Source organism: Eschrichtius robustus, chromosome 2 (assembly GCF_028021215.1).
Source record: "Eschrichtius robustus isolate mEscRob2 chromosome 2, mEscRob2.pri, whole genome shotgun sequence".
NCBI classification, from domain to species: domain Eukaryota; kingdom Metazoa; phylum Chordata; class Mammalia; order Artiodactyla; family Eschrichtiidae; genus Eschrichtius; species Eschrichtius robustus.
The window spans coordinates 72,218,183-72,242,108 of NC_090825.1; the positions used below are offsets into that span (position 1 = coordinate 72,218,183).

General features: G+C 38.3%; 2 protein-coding genes across 3 annotated transcripts in view; one reads left to right on the top strand and one right to left on the bottom strand.

Moving 5' to 3' along the window:
- Nucleotides 1-1,809: 1,809 nt before the first annotated feature.
- On the bottom strand, nucleotides 1,810-12,727 carry MBLAC2 (metallo-beta-lactamase domain containing 2). The gene is made up of 2 exons (XM_068533780.1): nucleotides 11,825-12,727; nucleotides 1,810-2,596 (listed from the first exon to the last, which is right to left on the bottom strand). The coding sequence occupies exons 1-2, from the start codon at nucleotides 12,276-12,278 to the stop codon at nucleotides 2,211-2,213; spliced, it is 840 nt and encodes a 279-aa protein (XP_068389881.1). The 5' UTR covers nucleotides 12,279-12,727; the 3' UTR covers nucleotides 1,810-2,210.
- A 150-nt stretch (nucleotides 12,728-12,877) lies between these two features.
- The window catches only part of POLR3G (RNA polymerase III subunit G), a 39,042-nt gene continuing 27,993 nt past the window's right edge, over nucleotides 12,878-23,926 (top strand). For both annotated transcript variants that reach the window (XM_068533792.1, XM_068533799.1), the window contains exons 1-3: nucleotides 12,878-13,005; nucleotides 21,036-21,157; nucleotides 23,396-23,525. In XM_068533792.1, coding sequence (XP_068389893.1) covers nucleotides 21,041-21,157; nucleotides 23,396-23,525 — 247 coding nt within the window. In that variant the 5' untranslated portion in view covers nucleotides 12,878-13,005; nucleotides 21,036-21,040. The remainder of the gene's footprint in view (nucleotides 13,006-21,035; nucleotides 21,158-23,395; nucleotides 23,526-23,926) is intronic.

Genomic DNA, 23,926 nt, shown 5'->3' on the forward strand with positions numbered 1-23,926 from the left:
TGAAAAAATCGCACTTTGAAGAAATAAGGAAAGCCTTCATCGGTTTAAATATTTTTCAATAAAACTTAGTGCCTACTATAACCTGATTTTTTAAAAAAGTCCTAAAATATGATAAAATGGTCAATGGTTAAGGACTTTTGGTTTTCTCTTGTGCTATTGATATAAAAATAATGGCTATATTTAAGGCTCATTAAGTGATATAGTTTGTAGTTGCCCTGAACCAAATCTATGTTCTTGATGTTGCACTATCAATTAAAACAGACCTACTGCCTTGAATGACTGTCATAGAGAAATTCCCATGATATTCTTCATTTCAACAACCATGGCTTCCTTGCTGATTTTAAGTAAGGGTTCATTTTGTGGCATGTGGCAGTACAGCTTGTCTGTCTTAAGGATGATTCTTATATACACAATCACAGACCCATCTTTCTTATGCTAAATGTTTGGTGTTTAGAAGATCTAAGACACTGGAAAATTGAATTGACACAAGGAATAGCCTACTCTAGACAGCAATACTTCCATCCCTATTCTTAGCACTGAGGATGCAGAAACAACCCCATTCTTGTTTTCTACCCTCACCACCCAGCAAATCATCCTTCCAAATCTGACTCAAAAACTCCTCCTCCAGGAACCTTTCCCTAACCAAACTTCACACCCCTCCATTTATGTCCCTGACACTCATGTGTAATTTGTATTAACTTCAACCTGCATATACTATTATTCAAGTTTTGTTTGTCTTCTACTTCCAGCTAGGATATAGTCTCTGACTTTTTAAGCTTCCACAGTGTTTAGCACAATGTATGCATGTATGTATGTAACTGTGTGTTTGCATGTGGGGTGTGTGTGTGTGTGTGTGGAATGAATAAAAGACTAAAGAACCTGAGTGGGGTGTAGGGTAGGAAAAGTTTCATATTTTTTCAGAAATCAAAATTGCTGGACCTTCCTAATACTAAAAAATCTGATTTCCAAAGCTATCTGAGTTTGGTTTTGGCTATGTCAATAATAAAAAGGCAGTGAAACAACTGTTTAAAAAACCCTCATGAAATATTCCAAAAGGCTTTTCAATAAATTATTAAGAGTACCAAACTAAAATATTTTACTAAATAGTGGGATAATCTTTCCTATATCTTTATAAATGTAGACTTCTTTTCATTCAAGACAAAGAATACTGAACAGGAATAGGTGTTGTGAATCAGGATAAAAAAGGCAATTCACTCTAAGTCAATACCTAATGCACATTTTGCAATTAATTTGAAAAGACTTCTGTGGCAAATATGTATGTTATGTTAAGTAAAAGAATGGTTTATATTAGGATGTTGTTTGGTACTATAAAATATGACACATATACTACAGCTGCTCTTTAAAAAGAAAAGCTTTGTTTATTATAGCTGTTATTATTAAAATAGGATATAATTTAAAAATTACTTTTAATGTGTATATTTTCAAATTTGCCTGACAGTGTCCTTTTGAGAAATCCGACAACTTATAGTTAGATTACAGACATTTGAATTTCACTTTTACAACTGAAAGTATTACACTTACTTAATAACAAACAACAATATATAGTCGTTTTTTTTACTGAAGCACTCTGCAATTTATATTTAAAGCTTTGCAATAAAACAAAATTCACTGTACTTTTTGTACGTAAAATTACATAACACATAATGTACACTATAATTACATTAAGAATAAATAAAATGAAGCATAAAAATTCTGTACCATAACAATGGATTATTTTAGCTGTCATTCTAAATGTTAGTTTAAGTTTTGAGTTCTAATGTACTTTAAGCCCAAAAACCTTTATCTTCAAATAATATATTAAAAATATCAAGTTTGGAGTATAAACATAAAACTCTTTATTCTCTTTTTTCTAGGTCATCTAGGAAATAAAATGAGAGAAATGAGACGCAAGGATAGTTCTTTCTCTTACTGCAAAATGCCTCCTTGCTTCCCCATATACCTCTATATCATTTCTAGAACAAATATTACAGAATGATGGCAAATTACAAGCTTTGGCAAATTATAAGCTTATTTAAGTGGTTTCTTATTTGGACAAAAGAAAAAATTTAAACTAAGAAGTTCCGTTTTTGGCTTATTCATTCTCAACCGTTTTTTTCTCTAATACATAATAGTAGTAAAAAAGCACTTCTTAAAATGCTCACTATTTTAAACAACACAGAATTAATTGGATTAATTTACAGAATTAAATACTAGGGCGAGGTCCTAGAATTTGTTACACGTAGGGCTAAACTTGCAAGAGATCGCATGGCAAAAGTAGAAACTTTGTGACATATCCCAGCTTTTGAAATATAGTTAGAAGCCAATCGAAAAAGCCTTTCAGCACCAAAGGTATTGAAGTGCCCAGGAAGCACCTTCTCTACCAGACCTCTGTCCACTAATTCTATCAGACGTTCACAGGTTCCAACATAGTCACTTATCCTGCTGTAAGGGAGCCAGTCAATCAGTGATCCATCATACACGACGTCTCCACTGAAGAGAATCTTTCGGTCTTTGTCATGTAAGCAAATACTGCCCCTAGAATGACCAGGCATGTGCATAACAGTGAGCTGTCTGTCACCAAGGTTGATCACATCCCCTAAAAATGGAAACAGAATTTACAGATAAACATGTTATATATTTGACTTCAATCACTTAAAGAATAGAAGAACACACGGTTTCAAAGATGTTGGGAAGGATGAACTTATTTTACTTTTATTTTAAAAACACCTACTTCTTATTGATGATTTAAAATAAGTTGCCTATATTTCATTTCTGCTGTTTGCTAGACCAGTGTTTGCCAAAGTAAACAGTGAAACACAATTTCTGCTGGTTGTTATAATATATAAAAGAAAAGAAGATTCTGTGGTCAAATAATTTTGAAAACTCTTCCTTCAACGAAAATTAAGCAGCTTTCTTTTCTGCAAGATATGCTAATGTACATTTAATATGCTAACGTACATTGTGGACATACACAAGGGAGATATGGCTGTATAGTTTCTCAAATTTATTTGACCCAAAACCTCATTTTTCAGAATATCCATTGTACTAGTATCTGGTGACACAATTCATGAATGGTGCTCTAGTGAACAATATTCTATTTTTGCCCTTTGTTTTGTCACTCTATGGAAATTAAGGCCTGAGGAATCAGTACAAATGATGATGCTCTGGCTACTGGTATTGCTGTAATAAAGTGTTGTTAGTCTCTGACCCAGGAACCTCATGTCTTCTGTCAGAATCCATGAAACTGTGGCAGGCTAACTTACTAACCTGCAAGTATGGTAAAATCTCACACTCTTCCCAGTTATTTGACAGTGGGGAGGAAACTGAGCTATATGAATACAAATTGCTCTTTTACTGGATTTAAATCAGTACTAATTTAGGTAAATCATAATAAGTTAAAATATTCATATTGTTATCTCTAGTGCAAACATATACAGAAAAAAATCAAAGAAATGTAGCTAAAACTAATAGTGAAATTAAAATGGTGTAATAACAGGAATTGTTAAACATAAAAGAAGAAAATAAAGGAAAAACAAAGACATAAACAAGAAATGAGACACAGAAAACAGATAACAAAATGGCAGACCTAAATACAACCATACCAATAATTATATTAAATATGAAAGGGATAAACACTCTAATCAAAGGCAGAGATTGTCAGACTAGATTAAAAAGTGAGATATGTATGCAGTCTACGAGAGGAACTATAAAATCAAAGACAAAAATAGTTTGAAAAATTATACCATATGAATATTAACAATAAGGGCTTCTCTGGTGGCGCAGTGGTTAAGAATCCGCCTTAACTTAATGCAGGGGACACGGGTTCGAGCCCTGGTCTGGGAAGATCCCACATGCCATGGAGCAACTAAGCCCGTGCGCCACAACTACTGAGCCCACATGCCACAACTACTGAAGCCCGCGCGCCTAGAGCTCGTGCTCTGCAACAAGAGAAGACACCACAATGAAGAAGTGCACCGCAACTAAGAGTAGCCCCTTCTAGCCACAACTAGAGAAAACCTGCATGCAGCAATGAAGACCCAATGCAGCCAAAAATAAATAAATTAAATAAATAAATTTAAAAAATATATATTAACAATAAGAGAACCAGAGTGGCAATACTGTCAGACAAAACGGATTTTTATATAAGAATATTACTAGAGAAAAGAGGTACATTTTATGAGGCTATACATTAGGTCAATACATGACAAAAAATTCTAAATGCATATGTACCTAAAATAGAGACTAAAAATTCTTCAAATAAAAACTGGCATAATTAAAATAAGAATAAACAGTTCAACAACTGTGCTTAGAGATTTGAATAGTCCTCTCTGAATAATTCATAATACAAGTAGATTGAAAATCAGTAAGGATACAGAAGACCTAAACAACACTATCAACCAGCTTGACCTATATAAAACTGACATATATAAAATAGTTTACACCAAAACAGTGAAGTACACATTCTTTTCAATTGCACATGAAAAAGGTGTTTTGTTATATTTGTACACTGAAAACTACAGAAACACTTTCAAGAGAAATTAAAGAGGATCTAAGCAAAAGGAGAAACATGCCATATCCATTGATTGGAAGACTCAAAGCTGTTAGGATGGTAATTAAATCCAGTTTTTCCTATAACTGCACTGTCTAATAGTACTTTCTAAGATAATGGAAATGTTCTGTATCAACACTGTCCAATATGGTAGCCACCAGCTACATGTGGCTAATGGTACTTGAAATAAAGCTAGTGCAACAAGGAACTAAACTTTTAATTTTAATCAATCTTAATTCATTTAAATTTGTATTAGATAGCTACATGTGGCTAGTGACTACTTTAATGGTCAGTGTAGATCTATAGATTCAAGAATCTCAATCAAAACCTTGACATGCTTTTTTACAGAAATTGAAAATCTGCCTCTGAAATTTATATGGAAATGCAAATGACTTAGAATAGCCAAAACAATTTTGAAATAGAGGTATAAAGTTGGAGGACTTAATCTAATTTCAAGAATTATAACGAAGTTGCAATAATCAGGAGAGTGTGGTGCTGGTTAAATGATAGACATAATCATTGAAAGAGACTAGAGTCCAGAAGAAAACACTCACATATATGGTCAGTGGATTTTTGACAAAAGTATCAATTAAGATAATTCACTGGGTAAAAGGATAGTCTCTTCAACAAATTAGAGCGGAATACTTTGGATATATATATATATATATATATATATATATGCAAATAAACAATAAGCACCTCTCCACCCTTACTTCACAATATTAACAAAAATTAACTCAAAATGGATCATAATCCTAAATGTGAGAGCTTCTAGGAAAAAAAAAAAACAGAAGAAAATCTTTGTGATCTTGGGCTAGTCACAGAACTCTTAGATATGACACAAAAAGCATAAAACATAAGGAAAAATGACTAATTGGACTTCATCCAAGTCATAAACTTTCTTGCTTAAAAAGATACCATTAAGAAAATGAAAAGGCAGGCCACACACTGGGAGAAAATACTTGCAAAATGTATATCTGATAAAGGACTTGAATTCAGAATATATAAAGAACACTGACAACTCAATAAGAAAACAATTTTTCAATTTTTAAAAAAGAGAAAAGTTTTGATAGACCCTTTAACAAAGAAGATATTTGAATAGCAAATAAGTACCTGAAAAGATGCTCAATGTCATTAGCCATTAGGGAAATGCAAATTAAACCTCAGTGAAATACCACTACATACTCACTAGAATGGCTAAAATCAAAGGACTGACAAAATCAAGCATTGACAGAGATGTGGAGAAACTGGATCTCTTCTACACTGCGCTTGGGAATGTAAAATGGTATAGCACTTTGGAAAACAGTTTGGCACCTTCTTAAACATTTAACATACATTTACCATACAACCCAGGAATTCCATTTCTAGCTATCTACCAAGGAAATGAAAGCATGCATCCACACAAAGGCTTATATGCAAATTTTCATGCTGCATTATTCATAACAATTTCAAACTAGAAAGTTCAAATTTCCTTCAACAGGTGAATATATAAAATGTGTTATATCCATAAATGAGTTATTTCTCAGCAATAGAAAGGAATTATTAATAGATAAAACAACATGGATGAATCTCCAAAACAGTATGCCAAATGAAAGAAGACACAAAGTATATTATATGATTACATTTGTAGAAAATTTTCAGAAAAACAAAACTATAGTGACACAAAACAGATCAGTGGGGCCCAGCATGGGAGTAGGGATTGTTCTGGTCTTGCCTTGAATCCCAAAATTACATTAAAATGGAATCAGGTACTCCCAAAGTTCCCCACATTCTAGTCATAAGGGGCCAGATTCCTTCACAGGATAATTGTTCCAGATTCAAAGTGCTCCTGGGGCTCACAAACCACTGCCATTTCCTGTATGATTGGCAAGTAAGGTAAAGGAAATTATAGCTAAGTTGATTTAATAATAGAGCTGTTGGAGACAGATTGTTTAATAAATGTACAGAAAGGAAAGGAATGAGGGAAGTTCGATGCTAAAAAAGGAGCTCTAGAGAATTACCGATGGAGGGGTAGAGTCTTATGGGTTTTTGATATTCAAGGCAAGGTGATACTCAAAATACTTAGCAACAGATAAGACATAAGCACCCACCTATCAAAATGGATACCAACTATAAGCAACTGATAAGGCCATAGTGACTGAATATTACTAGATCTGCCATTACCCTATGGCTTTATAAATGCCTCCCTTACGCTTATAATGCTCACATATAGAGGTCATCAAGACCTCTCTTATAAGAACCAAAACTGCCTATGAAATGTATCATACGTATACCATATATAAATATGTATAAAAATATATATATACACACACTATCCTTCCAAGCCCTCACGCTAACCCAGTTGTCACCAGATTCCAACCATACTAGACTTCTCTTGGCTGCTCAAATACCCTTTCCCATCTTGGCATCCCCAATTTTTAATTTTTATTTCATTTTTAACCAACAAACTAGATGTACATATTTCAAATAAAAAACTTCAGAAGCACTTAAAATATTCTTTGCCACATCCTGGCTCTATCTCCAATTCTGCTCCCAAGAGGCAACAACTTTTAACAATTTTAGCAACTTCTTCTGGTAGTTGCCTCTACTAGATATAGTTACGTAAATAATATTTATACTCCATTTCTTGTTTTCCCAATTAGATATACTCTACTGATTTCGTTCATGTATAACCATTTCTTGGTTTTTAAATTTTAGATGTTGCCCATTGACTGCCACTATGAAATATAAGGATTTTTAGTAGCTCTTTTTACTCCCCTCTGTCCACCTACCATCAGCACACATATATACATTTCTCATCCTTTCACCCCTCAAAAGAGTAATGATTCAACTGCTTAGATCTGGAACACTCTGTGCCTGAGGTTCTATCATTGTCAGTGTCATCCTTTGCCATCATCCTGATGCTTCCTTTCAACTTTCTCTTGCATTAGATCTCCTGTTTCCTTTACTCCATATCTTCCTCTTGGTTTACTCCCTTATTTTGAAGGGAGTAAACAGGATAAAGGTATATCTTAGTATCTTCCTAAGTAATAGCATGCGGGATTTTTTGAGAACTTGATTGATAGTGGAATGGATGTTAGAATTCTAAGTTGGAAATCAGTTTTAGTCAGATAAAGCACAGCTCTTCTTTTCTAGCTCCAAAGCCATTATGATCTAGATGACCTTTTTTCCTATAAATTTGGAAGCCCGTAGACTCTTCTTTGACCCCAGTGTTCTGAAATTTTATAATAATGTGCCTTGGGTTGGATGTGTTTTCATCCATTGTGCAGGGAAGTCCATGGGCTCTTTCAATCTGGAAATTTACATCCCTTAATCATGGGATATTTTCTTGAATTTTCTCTACTATGTTTCTTTTCCTCTACTTTCTCTGTTTGCTCTATCTGTGCTCCTATTATTCCAATGTCAGATTTTTCACACTGGTCCTTTACTGGTTCTCTCCTACTTTTCATTTTGCCTATTTGTTCCTTTTGTATGTTTTTCAACTTTATCTTCCAGATATTCTAGTAAATAATTTCTGACATTTTAAATTCCAAGAGTTCTTTTATGAGTGTGAATATTGTTCTGTCTGCTGCTTATTTTTAAGGCATCCTGTTGTCTCTCAGATATCTCGAATGCAATAGATTGTTATTGCCTGATGATATTAATGATTGCCCTCTCCTCTCAAGTTGCTTTACGTTGTTTTAGTATTTGATTTCATGTAGGATTTTTCTCAGATTTTTTATAATGCTTGCTTGTCTGTTTAAGAGTGGGGGGATAATGAAAAAGTTGTTTGAAGCACATGCATGGGGCCTGGTGAGCTAGGCTTCACTGTAGAAAGTTCAAGCCAAAGATTACTTAGGAATCAGCATCTTAGTCTTTCCTCTAGGGCTGGGCAGATTTTCCAGATAAGATTCTTCCAGTTTCCTACTTGGGTGGGGGAGAGGTAAAGGCCTGGCTCTCATTCTTCTGGGAAACTAGTAAAGAACATATATATTACCTCTCTATCATCTATCTATCTATCTATCTATCTATTCTTTACTTGTATATATATATACACATACACTTATCCCATTTTCCATCTGAACTCCTGAGCTCATTAGTACTTGGCATCCCTCAATCAAGAAACCCCTTTGCTTGCAACTTCCCTGGTGGTCCAGTGGTTAAGACTCCTCGCTTTCACTGCAGGATGGGTTTGATCCCTGGTGGGGGAACTAAGATCTCATATGCTGCGTGGCGCAGCCAAAAAAAAAAAGAACCCCCTTTACTTTATTCTCCCCAGAGAACAAACTAACTCTGGGGAGAGGAGCATTCACTTAGGGAGAAGAGTTCAGAGTTTTAACAGCTTCTTAAATGGCTTTCAACCAATTCTACTTATTTTAGTTTTCTTCCCTTTGCCCCCACTAAGGTACCAGCTACTGCTAATTCCTGAGCCTTTAAAGTCTCCTGCAGTGCAAACTGGATTGGCTCCCAATTTTCTATTGCTGGCATAGGATAAAACTGCTAACTCAGTCATCACAATTACTCTCCAGCATCCAAAACAGAACCTCAGTCAATGTGGATTTATACATAAAACAAATAGACAAACCATGGTCCATTTGCTGTAATCTTAGTGGGATTTTGAGAGGGAGTCAAATTAGATGTGTTTGTTCAATCTGCTACCCTTCTGGAATCTATTTTTTGTTTTTAACCTCCCCAAATGATTTTTAAGTTTACCTGAAACAACTGTTCTAATATCTTGATGACTCTAGGAAAACTGTTTAAACATGTACAATAGGGGCCAAAATGCCTGCCTATTGTGAAAAACAGGCAGAATGATGTGTGCCCATTCAAGAAGAATGTGCTGTATCAATTTAGGGTTTATCGCTATCTTCTTATAGGAAGATATGATTTCACTATTAGCAGGGCGAGTTGTTTTTCCCTCAAAGATGATGCACTTGATGATGATCTCTCCTTGTCCTCCTTGTCCCTCGTAAACAAGTCAGCTTTTGGGTTACTGATACACTGCACAGATTTATGCTTCTCCATGACAGGTGGTCATCAATACAGTAAATGAAATGTAATAAGCTAATGAATTCAGCCTCCTTATTTTCTAACCGAAACAATGAAGACTTCATGCTGTTAGGTATGTGTGGTTCATGTGTACGTAACCGTGTATGAATTTTTAATATAAATATTTTCTATCTCCTTCCAGGCACCTGGATTATGATAATATCAAGTTAGCAGGCCACACCATTCAGAAGAGACAGGAAATTAATATTCCTGAGAAAAGAGGATATTAGATACTACTTGAGAGGGTGAGACATCCAGCTCCTAATGAAAAACAATTTTTAATTTAACACAGTATTACCACCTTCAAAGTTTTTAGTAAATATTAAGCTTTCATTTCACACTTTCAAAGTCTTAAAGCACCACACAGGTAGCTTGCAGGTCCCTTGCAACTCCAAAATCCTGTAATTCCAGCATCAACTGGGATTTAGGAAACCTGGTTTCCAGTCCGAGCTCTTTCCCTAACTGGCTATGTGACTTCAGGTATGATATTCAAGCCTGACACAGGCTTGAATGAAGGCTTCATCATGAAGCTTTTTATAGGCTTCATCATGAAGCTTTTTATAGGCTTCATCTATAAAACAATAATTCCTGTCATTCTTTCATCATTGATTTCCTATTTCTGGCACAGAAGCAAAAGTAAATAAATCAAGTCATTTATTCATTTAGACAATTTAAATATATTTTAAATACTAATGTAAACTTTTTTTTGGGGGGGGGGAGCTGGGTGTTAATTTAGTCTGAATACCCATCAACTGCATGGAAATCCTACCTCTAAAAGTATCAATTCCATCAAGAAATACAGTAATTAAAAGCACCTTTAATGTAAATTTAGTTTTCTTTCACCTCAAATTGTCAGGTAGTGTAAGACTCCCATCTAAACCATTGTTTTTTTTAATCTTTAGATTTAAAATTTTAATGAAAAGACTGTTTAAGTGGGGTGTGAGGTATAGAATCTTGCTTTCTATTTTTTATGTCTCAAGTGATCAAGATCTCATCTGTAAGATAAACGCATTTTTGTAAAGTACTTCATTATTTGTCATACTGGTTGGTCATAAAAGTGAGACTTATTGTACTGCAGCAACTGGATTTTTCTGCCTCTTAGAGGAACGCTTTAATAAATAATTTGGAAAATAAAATAGTTTCAAGATAGAAAGGAAAGAGGGTTTCACCTCCTACTCAGAATTACCATAATATATTTATGGGGTAGGATTTATGTATGATCTACATGCTTTGATCTATTGCCTGGGTTGCAATCCTAGCTTTTGTCTGTATCTTGCTCTGTGGACTCTAGACAAGCCATTTAATAGGGAGTCAGTAGCCTCGCTTCAAATGTGTTGTGAGGATAAAATCAACAGAAGCATTCTAAAAAGAAAAAAGAAATTAATATACAAATATCACTGCTGTGACCAACTGGCTCAGTTATTTAAGTGACTGTGAGGTTGGAAGGGCTGGAACCCTACACTATTTTATTCCATTAGTTTCTTTCTGAACACCATCCTGTTTTTCACAGAGCCAAAGAGGCCCAAGGTTATCTATGCATTAGTCCACATACTGCACCATTACGGGAAATAGCCTCCTTATTAATCTTTCTCAGGCCTTGCTTTCAACCAGAACAGAGAGCTGTCATAACATAAGACTCAGACATATTCTACTTTTTATGTTCACAATCAAGCTTTTTCTCTTGTGAGGCAACATCAAGAACAGAAACCTATCTGGAAGATAAAGATGCATGAGCAGATGAGAACCACTGCTCTTTAACGGCTTTCTAAGACTACAGGTGGGAATTGTCCATACCCGCCGGATGAAGTCAGCAGTTCTCAAAAGCATAGAACATGACATGCACTCTCCATGAGGCGTCATTCCTTAAAAGTCTTTTCGCTAGAAAAGTGCCTGGAAATGTCAGACATATGTTCGGGAAAAGAATAGGAATCCTAGTCAGAAGTCTCTATAGTGTTACTACATACCGTACCTTACACAGGAAACTGACTAGGGGGTGGGGCCGGCTTTCAGTCGAGTACTCAGCATTACTACAAGGTGCCGGAGCTTGTCTCTGGTAGGGAAGGCTGCAATGGCCTTCCAAAGACTCTATGGTCGAGTGGGCTTCTGACTCAGGGAAGGGAGAAACATAAGTAGTGTTTCTGCGATGTGACACCTTACAGCCGAGCAGGTCTGCAACAAGCATCCCTCGGACAGTTTCTCCCCAGTCCCTTCCCTTAATGAGAACGCGCGCCCGTGAGGAACCATTACCATCCTGCAGGATGAGGGTGGGCTGCACCGCTTGCACTCGGAACTGCCTGGCCCTCCAGCCCGGGCTCGGCGCTCGCACCACCTCACTGTCGGAGAGCCAGGTCACGGTCTCAAAGTTGTCCCCGCGAGCCAGCGCCTCGGCCTCGGCGTGGTGCACCGCCACCCGGTCGAACTGGTAGAGGCCGCCGGAGTGGTCGAAGTGCACGTGGGTGGCCACAGCCAGCAGTGGCCGGCAAGCCGCATCCTCTTTGGCCCTGCGGTCCTGCAAGAGGCCGGAGGAGTACAGGTACTCCGGGAGGCTGCGCAGCCCCAGGCCTGTGTCGATCACCACGTCCTGCTCGGAGCCGCGCACCAGCCAGATGTTGGCGCGGTTGCCAGACTCATAGAAGCGTTCCTGAATCCAGAAGATGCCGTCGCCCAGGGACTTGTGGGCGTACCACTCGAGCGCAGACATGCTGGGCAAGGATGCGGCCAGGCGGAGTGGGTGTGGGCGTGTGTGCCTCCCGCAGGCTGTCCAGACTCGGGCGCTGCAGCTGTATGGAGCGGTCTGCCCGCAGCCAGGGAGAAAGCGCAGAGCTAGGAGGGGGCGGGGGATGCGGATGGGGTTGGGGGGAGAACCAGGAGGAGGAAAGACGCGCGGAGACTCTGCCTGGAGCGTCCGCCCGCACCCTCCCGCCAGGTCCGCAGAGAGCAGGAGCTGCTCTCCTCGCACCGGGGCGCTGGAACAATCGCAGCCTCACTGGCCGTAGCACAAGGGAGCGTTAACGCAGGGGCCAATGCAGTAGACAAGAGATCCAGAAGGTGATAACTCTTCCCACCTCTGGGGGTCTGACTGCAGAGGCCGAGAGCTAAGCGTGGGAGGGAGCAGGGCAGCCCACCCACCGCGCGCTACGACGCGCACTTCCAGCTGGCGCAGAAAGAGGCAGGCCAAGGGGGTTGGACGACTACGGCGCCCGCCAAGGGCTAAAAAGGTCTTTGCCAGGAGGGCGGGGCCTAGCTAGGAAGTGGGTGGGGCTAATTGGTTGGGTTTGAACGCGGCTCTGAGGCCGCGTGGAGGGTGGAGCGCGCTTCTCCAGGGGTGGAACCGGCCCCGGAGCGCCGGAACCTTCTGTCCGCACCCCTTCCTTGCCGGCCGGCACTTCGGTTGCACAGTTTTCCAAGCCTCGAGACTTAGTGAGCAGGTAACAGAGGAGGCAATTGAGGGCTTGGGAGGAGTTGGAGGGGGTAAGTGGGGAGTTAAAGGGGCACGTGGAGAAGGTGGGGGAAGTCAGGAGTGGAGATTCATTAAAGCGCCTCTGGATTGAGGGGCATTGGGAGATAGCTTTACGTCCCCTTCTCCTAATCCCTTCACAATCGTTTAAAATTGTCGTTTCCAATTTTTACCTAGTCTCCACTTCCTAGGACTGTTTACAGTGAGAATGGAATTTATACTCTTACCGATGGTAGATTTACAATTCCGATGGTATGATTGGTTCAAACACGAGTCATTGCCGCAGACTTGCAGCTAAGGACAGACTATTCAGTATGTTTTCTTAACTGTTAGCACTTTACCCTGTATCATGGGGGAGAGGTGTTGTTGATAAGATTTTTCCTCTCTTATAAAAAATTAAATTATATATTCGTTCCCCTACCCTCCTTTGTTTTGCATTGTTTGTCCGCTCTTGGAAGAGAGCAAAGAAAGTTGGGAGAAAGGCTCAACTAAGGAAAGGTGGAGGCAGCCGCACCTTGAGAGGACGGGAAAAGTGGATAATGCCTGGGCGTGGCCCCAACAGCCACAGAAATCACCCCCACTATTAACACCAGGTTCCTGTCCCCATCCCGCATCTCCCCGCTGTTGAAACATCCATTTAGGCTTCAGAAATTCCCTTGAGAACTTGACTAACCTCCTTGCTCAGCCAGGAAAAATTATAAAGAGACCCATGAGACAGCATTATAAAAGATAATTAGGAAAACACTTATTGTGGCAGCTGCTAATAAGCCTTCTTAGAGGGAGAGGTGTATTCTCCTCCCCTACAATCCTTACGTCTTTGATGAGGATGTAGCCTTTCTGAATATTTGCCTAACCTAGTTAGAATTTATTCAGACACTCTGTTCAGGGTTATTCTTATGTGCAAGTCCCAAGCTAAAAGATGTGTAAAAAACAGAATTGTATTAAAAAAAACAAAGTCATGATCTGGGTTCTCAAGAATTTGAAAGAAGATAATAACTGTACACAAATGTTTGCAATGTAAAGCAAATGAGATATGTACCCCAGAGGAAGTAAAAACTAGGTGCTATGAGAATATGCATGGAAGGGATTGGTGAGTGGCATTTGAGCTGGCCTTAGGAGACCACTGTTTGTTAGGATGTTCTCAGCAAGGTAGTACAGAACTCTCTGCAGTTTTATTTTTCCTCTAGGCAAGGGGAGGTGAATTGGAGTAATATCCTTACTAGGCCATGAGCTCAGCAATAATTCTCCCAATTTTTATTGGACTTTTGCCAGGCTCTGGTTGGTAATGGGTCAGGAAAAGGTGATTAAGTCTTCAAAGAGGCCTTCACACTTACAGATCCTTCTGCTTGTATTACACTTTCCCCTATATATCCTTCCCTAGTTCTCAGCCTGGCTTTTTCCTTCTCTTTGTCAGGTTTGTGCTCAGATATTACAAAATACAGGAGGACTTATTCAACCATTCTTTCCATAATTGCACCCGTGTTTCCTGCCTTTTTTTTTCATAGCACTAATCACTACCTGGCACTCTATAAAGTATATTTTTTTCCATTTCCCATAGTAGACTATGAGCACTATGAAACCAGGGATTTTGTTTTGTTCACTATTATATTCTCATTATGTAGAAGGTGGTCTGACACAGAGGGTGCTTAACAAATACTTGAAGGATGGATAATTGAAGAAATTACTGGGGAGACAGAAAAGAACTGACAATTACAACATGATTTTTAAAAGGGTAATAAAAGCAGTGTAGTACTTGGGAAACAGAAAAGAGATAGGCCTACCTCCACTTAGGATGGAGGAAATGGTCAGAAGTGGCATTTGCATAGTATCTTAAATGATGATGGGGGCTTGCTTACGTGGATGTGGCCTTCGAGGAACGTGACATGCAGCAGCTGGTGTAGCAGAGTTGGGAGTGGTTAGAGCTGGGGCGGGGGGGGGAGGTGCAGGGTGCAAGAGGCGGAAAGTTAGTCTATGAAGCTCTGTTAGTCAAGGAGAGTGATACATCAAGGTTTGTGTTCTAGAGAGATGACTGGAGAGTGGATTGAAAGGGGGAGTCTGGCCATGAGAAGTTTATGTGTTCTGTATTAGAGGTCCAGGCAAGAGATGGTGAAGGCCTGAACTAAAGCGGAAGTGAAGAAAGGCAAACATGTAAGAAGGGACACAGAGCTGATAGTCTTCTACTATTAGATGGGGAGATCAAGGGAGGTGGAGACAAGGTCAGCATGACTGTTAGTTTCTAATTAGGGCAATTTAGGTGTTATTCATCAGGAAAGAAACTGTGACCTGGCTTTCAGTGCCTCTCCTAGCTTCCATGCCTGCTTATATCTGTTTGCATGTTTACTGACCAAGGTAATATGTGCAAGAGACTGTGTGAGATGTGGAGGACAATACAGTTAAGCCACAATTATAACTCAAACTCATAAAGTGTTAGAGCTAGGAGGATTTTCAGAGATGAGCTAAATCTCTGCCACAAAATTGTTTCCACTGTTAATTAGAATAGGCTTTTGCATTTCAGCTCTTGGATACTTGAATTACACTCATCAAACTATCTCAGAACAATTCTGAATAGGAATTTTCAGGAGGCATCCCAAAATGGAAGGGTGGTGCATCTGATTTTACATTTCTAAATCCAATCTATTTTGCCATTACTATTTCACTTCATTGTAAAAATTAAAGACATTGCTGGGATTTAAAAGGTCTTCAACTAACCCAGAAGTGTGCTGCAGGCAGCATAATATAAATGCAAGGACAATGGAAAGGTTATCATGAAGCTTTAACCCAGTCTTATCTTTGTTAGGAATTAACTCTGTCTTTAGGCACTCAGCTGACCTCTTAGAGCCTCGCTTTCCTCTTCTATATAATGGGAAGTTCAATCTGGAGCAGTGGTTCTTTTTTTTTTTTTTTTTTTTTTTTAAACTGCAAAAGTTTTAATACAAAATCATATTTTTATATTTATAATTCATATACTTGCCCTATCTGTGATTTTAGAAAATAAAAACTACACACTGTATAGATACTCTTAACTCATAGCTGTAGGCAACATTTTTGTTTTTTGTTTTTTGGTTTTTTTTTTTCACACACACACACTGCATTTTATTTTTACAAGAGATAAATAGACTGACACCAAGCATTGTAAATGGATGACCACAACAAAAGCAGCAATGATTGCAATTACCAAACGTGAAACACACTCATACTATGTCATAATATTGACATTCAGTCCAGTAATCCTCCACTGTAACAGTGGAGCAGTGGTTCTTAATGTAGGTTACATATTGGAATCTCCTGGAATGCTTTAAAGAGTCCTAGTGCCTAAATCCTACCTCCAGAGATTCTGATTTTATTGTTCTGGGGTGATGCTTGAGGTGTTTTTTTTTTCTGTTTTTTTGTTTTTTTTTTTAACTCTCCTGATGATTCCAGTGTACAGCCAGGTCACAAACTTGTTCTAGAAGTTAAAAAGAAAAAAAAAAAAAAATCCTTAATAGTAGGCTGACTGAATTGTATTTCTGTGGGTAAATTTGCTCATCAAATCACAGTAAGTAAGTGAATAAATAAATAAGGAAAGACTAACATTGATTACAGAGCTGTTGTATAGAGAGTATTCTGCTAAACAGTGGGGGATATAAAATCTCTACTGTTAATATAGTTGAAGAAATAAACAAAAAAAATGGAAGTGAAACTCCTTCTCTTTGGAGCAGGTCCATTTCCCAAAAGGGGCATTGTCTGTATTTCTTCCAGAATTGAAGAATGCTGCTGCCTTGTATGTATCACCTCAATTTTTAAAAATCCATTTATTTTAGCAAGAGGATCTTTCCAAGAGCAAGGTGGGATGAAATGACAGTTGTGGACGTTGAGGGACTTAAACTGGATCTTAAGGTAAAAAGGGATGCAGCCAGGCAAGGAGGAAGAGGGAACCAGTGGAGAGAATGCTACTCAAGATATGATTATAGGCGAGTGAGTCAGGAGGATCAGTGCAGCCATCTTAAAAGGGCCCCCAGTACTTGTAATAGGGAGTTGGTTTTTTTTTTTTTTTAATTAATTAATTAATTAATTAATTATATTTATTTTTGGCTGTGTTGGGTCTTCATTGCTGCGTGGCCTTTCTCTAGTTGTGGTGAACGGGGGCTACTCTTCGTTGCAGTGTGCAGGCTTCTCATTGCGGTGGCTTCTCTTGTTGCGGAGCATGGGCTCTAGGCACATGGGCTTCAGTAGTTGTGGCACGCAGGCTCAGTAGTTGTGGCTCGTGGGCTCTGGAGCTCAGGCTCAGTAATTGTGGCTCACGGGCTTAGTTGCTCCATGGCATGTGGGATCTTCCCAGACCAGGGCTCGAACCCATGTCCCCTGCATTGGCAGGCGGATTCTTAACCACTGCGCCACCAGGGAAGTCCCTGGGATTTTATTAAAACCTAGAGAAGAGACAGTTTCATAAGGATGGAGGCAGTAATGAGTGGTATGCTTTGGAAGTCTAAGAGCATGAACAAGGGAAAAAGGCCTGTGGATTTTGCCACTGAGGACCATTAGGGACCTTTGCATTTCAGCATCTGCCTGAGTATATATAGTTCCCATCACAAGTAAGATAAAAGCCAAACCCTTTACCATAGCTCACCTAGGGCTCCACAAGATCTGGTCTTAACCAGACTCTCCTTGTTGCTCACCAACTGCATGAGCTTCATGTTCCTCAGATGGGCCCAGCTTGTGGCTTCCTCCTTTGCCCCTGTTCTTCCTTCTGTCCATAGCCATCTTCACCTCATTCCTTCATCTTGAAGCTCACAGCCCCTCTCCAGCACACTGCTCCGATTTATCCTCCACAGAAAGGCTTCCCTTGTGTGAAAAAGTCAGTACCATACCCCTTTGTTATTCTTTACCCCTTTACCATGATTTATTTTTCTTCAGAGCTATACTGATTTTCTAGGGCTGCCATAACATATTGCCACAAATTGGGTGGCTTAAAACAACAGACGTTTATTCTCTCACAGTTTTAGAGGCCAGAAGTCTGAAATCAGGGTATTAGCAGAGTTTGTTCCTTCAGGACGCTCTGAGGGAGAATCTGTTCAGTGCCTCTCTTCCAGCTTCTGTGGTTCCTGGCACTCCTTGGTATTCCTGGGTTGCTGCTACAGCACTCAGGTCTGTGCCTGCATCTTCACATGATGTTTCCCCTGTGTGTGTCTCTCTCTGTCCAGATTTCCCCCTTATGAAGACACCAGTCATTAGGAGGGGGCTCACCCTTATCTCATATGACCTCATCTTAATTCGATTACATCTTCAAAGAGTTTATTTCCAAATAAGGAAGGTAACATTCACAGGTACCCGGGGGGTTAGGACTTCAACACATTTGGGGGTGGGGGGACATAATTCAACACTACAGGAGCACATAATATTATGTTACATACTTACGCTTGTTTGCGTTCTTTCATCCACTGAAATATGAGCCCTGAAGGCAGGGTCTTGGTTTTGTTCAGTGCTCTCTGAGTCCTACCACAGTGCCTGGAATGCTCAATATTAGTTGGATGAAATTGGCCCACATGAAGTAGAGGATGATTTGGATAATGAAAAAAATGGGAAAAGCTCGTTAAAAAGACTCTTCATTCAAGAAGTTTAGCGGGATGAAAAAGGACCACGGTAATGGTTAAATCAACTTTAAGGATTTTAAACAGTGAAGCTTAGGTCACACTTGTGAGCCACTTTTTCCATGAGACGGTTACCCGAGTCCAGGGATTACCTCTCAGCTCTGCAAGAGAAGAAAATGAATTTAGCAGCTTCCCCAGCTACAGGAGAACTGACTCCTGATAACCAAACTAAAAAGAAATGGATTTGTAGGCCAGAATGCCATGTAACTATTAAGAGTGTCTCAATAGTTAGGATTGATTTTTCTGCCAAGGGCAGTACATTCACTAATGGTAATCAGTTTATACACCCGAAGGTTTCTTGATAAATATGAAAGTTTAGAGTCAGCAGAGTTGATATTTCTCAAGGGATACTCCATCAAGCAACGGCAGCCGATACACTCTCTTTTTAGGGTGGGTTTTCATTAGAGTGAGGGTGTGAGCTCTTCTGCCCAGCAATTTTTATACTTGGGAGACCTGCTTTCTATAGGCTCAGCATATGTTTTAGTGACTCCGCAATTGAAACAAGGCCATTTGGATATTTTCCCTCTCTTAGTGTGGACAAATGGAATGAGCTTGGTAATTAAAGTAAGTATCTTTTCTGTATGAATTGTGTTTCATAGTAACTAAATAGTAGATGAGGGGAATTGATTACTGGTGGGATTCTAGTTAGTAAAGAAAGAATGATAAAATTTGTGTATCACCACATTACAATCCATAATGGAACCGTGAATCTAGGCTATGATCATCAATGGCTGCAATTTTAAAATCATTAAGTGAAAACTGATAGGAACTTTATACTGGATGAAACAGACTGACAGCACCTAAACCCAATGACCAGAGAACATCACCGAGAAAGACTTCATGTGTGTCCTGTGATGCAGTAGGAAAAACAGAGCATCTCTTTTAAGGATTCTCGTAAAAAATCAAACCCAAATTTGAGTAAGCCTCTATTCCATCTGTTTATAGAAAATACAGGGAGTAGAGGAATGTGTTAAACCACATCTTGTGTAATCAATCATGTAAATCCAGAATATGGGAAATTGTACAGCCTTCCTACTCTCAAAGTGTGGTCTGCAAACCAGTAGCATTGATAGCTTCAGAGAGCTTGTTAGAAATGCAGATTCTCAGGCCTCACCCTGGGCCAGCTGGTTCAGATTCTGCCTTTTAACAAGATTTCTAGGTAATTTGCACATGCCTTAAAGTTGGAGAAGCATTGCAAAGGACAATGACCTTGTTTTTTTCAACACATAAATGGTTAGGGAAAAAAAGGAGGGAACTGTTACAGTGGTATGGAGGGCATATTATTGCTTTCTTGGGCTTACAGAGTTGAATGATACTCAGTAGCATCATTGGGGGAAAGATTTAAAGAATGTGCATTATAATCTTCACTACAGTCCAATGCAGAGTTGTAGTGAAAGAGCCCTAGTGTAGGAATCCTGTTTTCGCATTACAGTTGACTCTGAACAACACAAGTTTGAATTACATGGGTCCACTTATATATGGATTTTTTTTTCAATAAATACTAACACTACACAGTCTGAGGTTGGTTGAATTTGAGAATGCAGAACCATGGATTTGGAGGGCTGACTATAAAATTATACATGGATTTTTGACTGCATGGGGTGTCGCTGCCCCAAACCCCATGTTGTTCAAGCATCAACTGTAGAGTGTCATCACATTTCAGACGATTCAGAAATTCAATACAGGACTTCAGAATGACATTGTTATTATCTCTAAAGTTACAGAGTACAGGTTTATCTTACCTTTAACTATTTGAGATGTTTTTCTCTGAACTTTAAAATTTTTTTTTGCTTGGACAGACCTCTTCAAAGTTTTACTGAGCCCATTCCCATTTCTAAAAGGAAGACATTGGAGGATCTCAAGGATTCTAACACTCAAATTTTAGGATAAAAAAATTATTTAAAAATTTAAAGTATACATGACTGCTGATAGTCCCCAGGTTGATTAAAAAAGCAAGGTGTCCCCTCTTCATCAGCACAACCTTTCCTTGTCCACATTTTGTAATATCTATCTGAGATCTTGTTGCCAAACCACAGAGCGGTGGAGAGAATTGCATCAGCTGGCTGCCCAGCGCTTAGGGCAGCATCGCAAAGGAGCCCCAGGATCAGCCCTCCACCCAGGATCTGGGTGAGGTAGTTGAGCCCATCATCACTTGACTTGCCAAACATGACTAGATGTGACGGGTTCAGGAGTCAGTTTATCACATATTTATTTCTTTACAGGTTTTGCTTTCCAGAAGTGTTTGAAATGGGCCATGCTATTTAAGGGGTGGAGTGTATTTTGTTTTAAAATGTTTGTTTCATTTTTCATTTGATCCAGTGAATCTTAATCATTAACAGTGTCTTAATTTGCCCACTTTTTCTGATGTAACTAGTTCTGATGGCTGGGAATAAAGGAAGAGGACGTGCTGCTTACACCTTTAATATTGAGGCAGTTGGATTTAGCAGAGGTGAAAAGTTACCTGATGTAGTATTGAAGCCACCCCCACTATTTCCTGTAAGTACATTAACAGCAAAGTGCTCACGGTGTTTTTTCATGTTTCAGAGAAAATTTAAATTCTGTATAAGACTTGAATATATGATATCATTACAATATCCTAACTATAAGAAAGTAAAAGAGAGTGTGTCACTTACCTTTAATTTAAATATTTCCACTGTTCTTTTCTGAAACTTTTCTAACTTTCAAACTGCTTCCTTAAAATACAGAAAACTATATACACCTTTTCCTGGATGTATTCAGTATTTTTTGAACCAAGAAAGAATTTTTTTTTCAATCCTTGCATCTTATAATGCTGTTATTGATATATTCCAATATTAAAATAATATTTTTAAAAGTAAAGTCAGGTTTTACAGTGGTCCTCACTTCCCATTCTGCCAGACCTTCACCTAATGATTCTCTTCTCATCTTGTATCTATAGAATTTAATTTTGCTCCCTGGTATACCACTTGACCTTTTACCCACGGAACTTTTTTTTTTGCTTATTTCCTCATTAAAGTCAATTTTAATTTTGTTACTCAGAATGTAAGCATTCCTACTACATTTAGTGTTGCTTTTAAATTTAATGAGTATGCTGCAGACTTAATTGGTATAATTTTTAATCTAATGTTTTTGCTTTATATTAAGTTTAAAATGTAAGCTTACATTTCCAGATGCACATGTGCTGTAGTATAAAATACGAAAAAATCATAAATAACCAGGTACTCCCTCCAGGAATCTTTTCCCTCTTTTAAAAGGAAACATCCTTTGTTGAAAGATTTACATAAGTAGAGGACCCCGGATAAATGTATTGGGGATCTAGATGTCTCACATGGGGAGTGTCTACTTTTTGCTTTTGGTATTTTGCCTTTCTGATATATTCATTATAGCCTAAAAACAAAGGTAAATATCTCAGGTGTAGACATAATGTCACTTTACATTGATTTCTTTTAAAACAAGCTCTTCTTCATGTGTGAGGTTACTTCTAAAGCTTGGGAATATTAGTACATACTGTTTTCTTCTGCATAGAGTAAAAATGAAATTCCTTATTACTGGCTAAAAGGCTCTGTCTGATCTGGCCTTTCTGATGTCTCTCTGACCCTTTTCCTACCACTGTCCTCATTCCTTAGCCATGCTGATCTCCTTGTTCCCTTAGGCATTTTCCTCTGCTTGTTTCCCTGGCTGGAGCCATTGATTTCCCCGTTTCTTTGCATGGATGGCTTCGTAATTTTATCCAGATCTCTGCTCAAAGGTGACTTCCCCGAGAGATCATGCGTGTTTACCCTGTCTAGACCAGCCACTTCCAATCTCCACGTACTCCGTTAGTCACTCTTTCCTCTTCCTGGCTTCAGCCCTTCTATTTCACTTATCACTATCTGAAATTATATATTACCTCATTTGTTTACTTATTTTCTCCCCTAGAATGTAAATTCCATGTAGGTAGGAAGTTTGACTAGTTCATCTCCTGTTGTCTAACCCCTTGTGACTTATAGTAGGCACTCAATAAATAGTTGTAGAATGAATAAATTCAGAGTGAAATTTTTTAAATGTACCCTATACTTAGCCTGTGAAACCAGAAATATCTTTTTTATGTACCCTGAGGACCCACATTTTAATGAATATATATATTATAAATATATATACATATGTGGGTGTGCATGTAATTTTTAAAAATTGAAGATACAGATTCAAATTTCTGCTTTGCCACTTTTGTGCTATATGGGCATACAGATTGTTCATTTCTCAGTTTCCTCACTGTAACAGGGGAGATATTGATACTTTAGATGAGTTCATGGATTTTGAATATTGAGTACATCCAGGTTGTAGTATGTAGTAACCAGTTGTTAAATGGTAGCTGCTACTACTTTTTTTTTAATGCTACTGCTCCCACCAATACCACCACCACTGACTGAGGTTAATAGGAGACTAAAGTGGCTGCTTTTATTTGGGGGCCTTGATTGTTAAAATATAGAATCACAGTCAACAGACTATATAGGAAAGTGATTATTGGTGTGATCAGTAGAAAAATTAGGCAGTTAGGAAAACTAAGTATCTTTTCTACTTCTAAAAGAAGAGCAAAATAGGAGATGGGTGAAAGGTTTAATAGATTATAAAAGCTCAAAATCTTTTAAGTTGATGGTAAAACTTAATACCTATAAAATGTAGTTTTTCAATAAAACTGACATTTTTCAGAATATAGACAAAAAGGATATTAAAATATTTAATTTATTTTTAAAAATTGCCTCTCAATTTAAACAGGATACAGATTATAAACCAGTGCCACTGAAAACAGGAGAGGGTGAAGATTATGTGCTGGCCCTGAAACAGGAGTTGAGAGAAACTGTGAAAAGAATGCCTTATTTTGTAGAAACACCTGAAGAAAAACAAGGTGCGTATTGGACTCTTTATGTGGTTCACTGTCTACAGATGAAATAGTGTTTCAGCATAAGATATATGACCTTTAATGCTGATTGATTTGATTCAGTCAGAAATTTCAATCAACTGCCTTGAAAAAGCATATTTATGTTGATTTAACAGAAAATATATTTTAAACTTTTTGTTATTTTATTTTTTAAATTACCTTTCAAAACAGAAGTTTTATATGTTCAGTGAAATTTATGAAAAACAGAAATATTAAGAAAGTAAAAATCACCTGTATTCCTTATGTCTAGAGAACTACTATTAATATTTTATTATATATTCCAGATTTTTCTTCCATGTGTGTATCCCTTTTATGAAATTGGAGTCATATGACTTTGTATCTTCCTTTTTCACTCAATAGCATATTAT